We start from the raw sequence: 6,000 nt of genomic DNA, 5'->3' as shown, positions 1-6,000 counted from the left end.
AAAGTCGAGCTAAAAAAGACTTAAATCAACTAAGTTAATTGATACATACACTATAACATAGCATTAGAAAATAAACAATATATTATTCTACATGATTGCAAAATATAATCTTAATAACTAACTTGTACTATATCAATTAAACCATTTTTTCAATTCTAAAAATATTTTACAAAAACAATATTAAATGAAGATAAACATAATACATTGATGCTCCCCACCTTCCACTGTTTTGTCAGTCTTTAGAAGACAACATACCAGCAGGACAGCATGATAGATGGACAGATAAAGGCAAATGTAGATCACCCCTCCATGAAGAGGCGGCATACATAAAAGCTTTTAATAACAAGAAATGTGGAACCACACTCCTTGACTAATATTATTGGAAATTTTGTTATAGAAACTTATCATAAATGGGTACCTGGAAGCGTTCAGTTAAGCAAGAAAGAAAAATAATTACCTACTTGTTATAACCAATCAGTATGTGAAATATAAAACTTTGACCTTTGATGTAGTGACCACATTATGACTAATCAATATTTGAAATATAAAGACTTTGTGATAAAACGTTTTCAAAGTAATCAATGGAAACCATTGTTAATCTAAGGTCGCTGTGAACTTGACCTTTGAACAAGTGATCTCAAAATCTATAGAGGTCATCAACTACATATGACCAATCAATATGTGAAATATGAAGATTTTGTAATAGATAGTTCTCAAGATAATGAGCAAAAATCATTCTAGCATTTAAGGCCCTTGTTACATTGACCTTTGACCCCAAAATCAATAGGGGTCATCTACAAGTTATGACCAATTAGTATGTTAAATATGAAGACTTTGTTATAAATAGCTTTCAAGATAATGAGTGGAAACCATTTTGACATTAAAGGTCCCTGTGACCTTGACCTTTGACCTAGTAATCCCTAAATCAATAGGAGGGGGGGTCATCTACTAGTTATGACCAATCAGTATATGTAATATGAAGACTTTGTAAGATAATCAGCGGAAACCAAGTGGTCTACTTACAGAACGACCAACCAAATAGCAAAACAATATACCCCCTCTTCTTGGGGGCATAATTATATACCATATATTTTCATCACAAATAAAACAAGTCAAAAATATGAAATGAACAATGTATATTTCCTTGATTATTTTCCCATCAAAACTTTTAACCACAAAAAAGTCATTGAAGTAATTATAAACTAGACTTTATCTTTGTGTCAAATCATCGATGAATCTCGAGTTTTATGTTTTTGAAAACATGCAATACATAGTAATCCAGTGATTTTTTTCCAATTTTCAAAACAACCTGTGGCTTTCTGAAGGAGAAAATATAGCGCGTGAAATCAGGAAAGGGAAAATTAAATGCAAACAACTGAGAATAAAATTTTATAAAATTTTCAAATTTTACATGCATGGTTCATAGCAGAGGCTATCTATAGGGACATCTTTCTGTCTTCTATCTGATACAAAAGTCAGCTGGTCTTGTGCTCTTGCGCAAGGCATTTTAGGGGAAAAATATTAGCATTTTTAGGGGAAAATATACCTATTTTGGACTAGGGGAAACAGCCTTTATTCGACTGTAAAATACAGGGAAAAAATCACTGTAATCTATAGATATTATCCAGAACTCGGCAAATGTGGACTTTTCCCAGCTAATCTGCTGGTGCAAACAAACTTTTACCATTGTAGTTTCACAGTACACTACCCAACACAATAGATTAGTCAACCTGTTGACCTTATTTTCAAAGCTTTAATTGTAAAGTTTGTTTGTACCTATGGAAGAGCTGGGAAAAACTCAAATATTCTTAATTCAGGAGTTAGTCTATTATAATACATTTTAGGTAAAACATGGCAGTCCCAGGAAAGAAAGCATCAAAACAATTTTCATCATCAACAACCATGGCATCAGATGAAGATCTTCAAATTTACTGCCAGCCTTGTGATGAGGAAGGACCTCGACTACCTGCCCATGGTTACTGTACTGACTGCAAGGAACACCTCTGCAAGAATTGTTTTACAGCACACAAAGTGAATAGGGCTTCCAAACATCACATACTTCAGGATGCTACTAATATGCCTAAAGTTTTGAAGCAACCCTCAACACATACCCATACAGGTCAGTCTAATTTCTTGACCACACCCTGTCTCAAACATCCACAAGAAATGATCAAGTTCTACTGTCATGATGATGTAGAATTACTCTGCAGTGTTTGCGTTACCCTTGAACATCAAGCCACTTCCTGCAATGTCAACTATATACCAGACATTTCTGGTGATATAATAGACAGCAAAGAATACCAAGTAATCTTGAATGCAGTAAATACCACTTCTGACAAATTTCAACAGATATTAAAAGATGTCAAGAACATGACAAACAAATCAAATAGCTCGCTCAAAGATGCATTAATTGACATTAAAAAGTTTCGGCAAGAAATCAACCAAAGACTAGATGAACTTGAGAGACAAACTGAAGATGCAGCTAAAGTCATAGAACAAGAAAACAACAAACATCTGAAAGCAGTAGAAACAACATGTGAAGATATAACCAAATCGCTGAAGATATCATCAGACAAAATCAAACAGCTCAACACAACAAAACAAGCTGACAAACTCTTCATTGATTTAAAACTTGCAGAGAACAAAACCAAAGTTATGAAGGAAAAACTACTAACACTGTCATCATTTAATATGAAAGAGTACAACTTTCAATCAAATGATGTAATATCAAATCTGTTCAAAACAGAGAAATCACTGGGTGCATTGGCACAGAAAACTTTAAATAAAGAAAGTCAATCTGTACAAATAAAGTCTAGACAAACTTCACATGAGGGAGACATACATGTGAAGACATCAAAAGATAAAGACAAATGCTGGATAACAGGAATGACTCTGCTGACTCCTGATCTTCTTATCATCACTGACTACTATAACAATGCTGTAAAGATGGTGGATATCAGCAGTCAATCTGTGTCTGATCAACTACAACTAGATGATAGACCATGGGATATCACCACAGTAACCAGTACTGAACTTGCTGTCACACTTTCTTACATACAGACAATACAATTTATATCAATCTTATCAAACAAACTCATAAAGAAGCACACTATGAAGGTTGGTGGACAATGCCGTGGTATAAGCTGTTATCAAGGTAAACTTGTTGTGTCATTCATTAATCCAGCAAAACTTCAGATCCTTGACCTGAATGGCGCAATACAAACAACAATTGATGGAAAAAATATTTTCAAAGATCCATTGTATATCACATGTAACAGAAGTTCTATCTATGTATCTGACAGGGACATGAAGACAGTGACAGGTGTAAACTGGCAGGGTGATGTGATAGGTAGTTATAGTGGTATGAAAATGCCTTGGGGAATGTCACTGTCAGATGATGGTACTGTCTTTGTGTGTGACTGGGGGAGAATAGAAGAGATATCAGGAGATTGTTCTACAGGAAATGTGGTGTTGAAGAATTTGAAAAGAACATGTGCTGTATGCTGGTGTGAGGAAACAAAGAAGCTGTATTACAGTGCTAGGCAAAATGATGAGAAAAGTGACAACTTTCTTCACATCTATAAACTATCATAAACATGGGCAAAATGTTAAGATATTTTCACTTTATCTACACACATACTATATATGCTTACATGGGCACTTAAACCCAATATAGCAATACTTTTCTATGAAGTGTTATTAAAATAAGAATAAATGTATGTAATCAGATTTAGGCTTATTTACTAAGGCAATGTTTAATTACTGTGTACCCCAAAGTCCCCATATTAAAGTGCTTTTTCACAAAAATTTGTTGTTGTTTTTATTGCCGACTCTAATAAATCAAAATCAAAAGGCTCGGGTACCATCCACAAATAACCAGAAAAAGACAATGTGTTTGTTAAGGACTCCTTGTAGTCATATACCACTGAAAATCAACATAATAGTGAATACACCTTACCAGCTTTTCTGGATAACTAACCAGTAATAACCAATTTCTATGCAAGTGATTAACTACTAAATCCTATGTTATAACTGAATCAGTGGTACAAGAAATATGACCATTAGACTCAATTTGAATGATCACTTGTCATGGAGAATCAGTGGTGGGAGGAATATGACCATTAGCCTCAATTTGAGTATTCACTTGTCATGGAGAAATTACTCCTCCCCTTGGAGCTAAGTGAGCAGACAACACTTAACCTACTTTATATGTAAAATGGACTTTTCCAGCTTCCATTTTTGGAACTGTTCATTATCAACTATAGGGAAATAATATATGTAATAAAATATGTAAGGTGACTGTACTTGATCAATCCACTGTCTTGTAACAACTCTCTGCTTAAATTGAGTGGAATGTCTTCACTATCAACAACTCCTGTTGGTATAAAGAAATTATATTAAACAAATTTACAAAATATTAATAATAAATTAAACAAGAGCCGGTTGAACCGGGTGATGCTCCCCGAATAGGTTTTGGACACAGGAAGGTATACCTCTTGTAGTGTCAGAGTTATGTCACAGACAATAGATAATTGTAGATAAATATGTTGTATTTGTAATACAAATGCAAGCAATAAACAATGTAACTATGTGCAATGTAAAACATGAATAATGTAGGAGGAATTGCCACAGAAGAAGTGTTCACTGTATATTTTGTATAAGGAAAAAATGTATTCTGTATAAGGAAAAAAAACAAAGGGCCATAATTAGGTCAAAAATTATCCAATCACAAAACCTCTACAATATGCGCCAGGGCACATGATGACAAAGCTTCTGTGAAAGTTTGAACAAAATCTGTTGAGAAATGTAGGACTAGTTCAGCACAGAAGAATTTGTTCACTATATATTGATAATTCTGTATAAGGAAAAAAAACAAAGGGGCATAATTAGGTCAAATATTATCCAATCACAAAACCCTAACAATATGCGCCAGGGCACTTGATAACAAAGCTTCTGTGAAAGTTTGAACAAAATCTGTTGAGAAATGTAGGACTAGTTCAGCACAGAAGAATTTGTTCACTATATATTCTGTATAAGGAAAAAAACAAAGGGCCATAATTACATCAAATATTATCCAATCACAAAACCCCGACAATATGTGCCAGGGCACTTAATAACAAAGCTTCTGTGAAAGTTTGGTCAAAATCCGTTGAGAAATGTAGGAGGAGTTGCGCACAGAAGAAATTGTTCACTATATATTCTATATAAGGAAAAAAAACAAAGGGCCATAATTAAGTCAAATATTATCCAATGGCAAAACCCGGACAATAAGTGCCATGGCACTTGATGACAAAGCTTTTGTAAAAGTTTGGTCAAAATCCGTTGAGAAATGTAGGAGGAGTTGCGCACAGAAGAAATTGTTCACTATATATTCTATATAAGGAAAAAAAACAAAGGGCCATAATAAGGTCAAATATTATCCAATGGCAAAACCCGGACAATATGTGCCAGGGCACTTGATGACAAAGCTTCTGTAAATGTTCGGTCAAAATCCGTAGAAAAATATAGGAGGAGTTGCGCACAGAAGAAATTGTTCACTATATAATATTCTATATAAGAAAAAACAACAAAGGGCCATAATTAGGTCAAATATTATCCAATCGCAAAACCCCGACAATATGTGCCAGGGCACTTGATGACAAAGCTTCTGTGAAAGTTTGGTCAAAAAATCTGTTGAGAAATGATGGAGGAGTTGCGCACAGAAGAAATTGTTCACTATATATTCTATATAAGAAAAAACAACAAAGGGCCATAATTAGGTCAAATATTATCCAATGGCAAAACCCCGACAATATGCGCCAGGGCAATTGATGACAAAGCTTCTGTGAAAGTTTGGTCAAAATCTGTTGAGAAATGTAGGAGGAGTTGCGCACAGAAGAAATTGTTAACGCCCGCCCGCCCGCCCATCCGCCCGCCGACATACCTCAATCTAATAACCAGTTTTTTCCTTCGGAAAACCTGGTTAAAAAAGATGTCATTTATAAATTTTGACTTTTATGT

The 6,000-nt window shown here is 34.5% G+C and overlaps 1 protein-coding gene across 4 annotated transcripts in view; it reads left to right on the top strand.

The window, feature by feature from the left end:
- The window catches only part of LOC132751390 (uncharacterized), a 107,913-nt gene extending 104,184 nt beyond the window's left edge, over positions 1–3,729 (top strand). For all 4 annotated transcript variants that reach the window (XM_060741555.1, XM_060741553.1, XM_060741556.1 and 1 more), the window contains exon 2: positions 1,845–3,729. In XM_060741555.1, coding sequence (XP_060597538.1) covers positions 1,852–3,594 — 1,743 coding nt within the window. In that variant the 5' untranslated portion in view covers positions 1,845–1,851 and the 3' untranslated portion in view covers positions 3,595–3,729. The remainder of the gene's footprint in view (positions 1–1,844) is intronic.
- Positions 3,730–6,000: the final 2,271 nt, after the last annotated feature.

This window comes from Ruditapes philippinarum, unplaced genomic scaffold (genome assembly GCF_026571515.1).
Source record: "Ruditapes philippinarum isolate M1 unplaced genomic scaffold, ASM2657151v2 ctg2191_1_1_1_1, whole genome shotgun sequence".
Classification (NCBI taxonomy): Eukaryota; Metazoa; Mollusca; class Bivalvia; order Venerida; family Veneridae; genus Ruditapes; species Ruditapes philippinarum.
The sequence above is the reverse complement of the archived record's forward strand: the minus strand, read 5'-3'. Positions and strand labels throughout refer to the sequence as shown.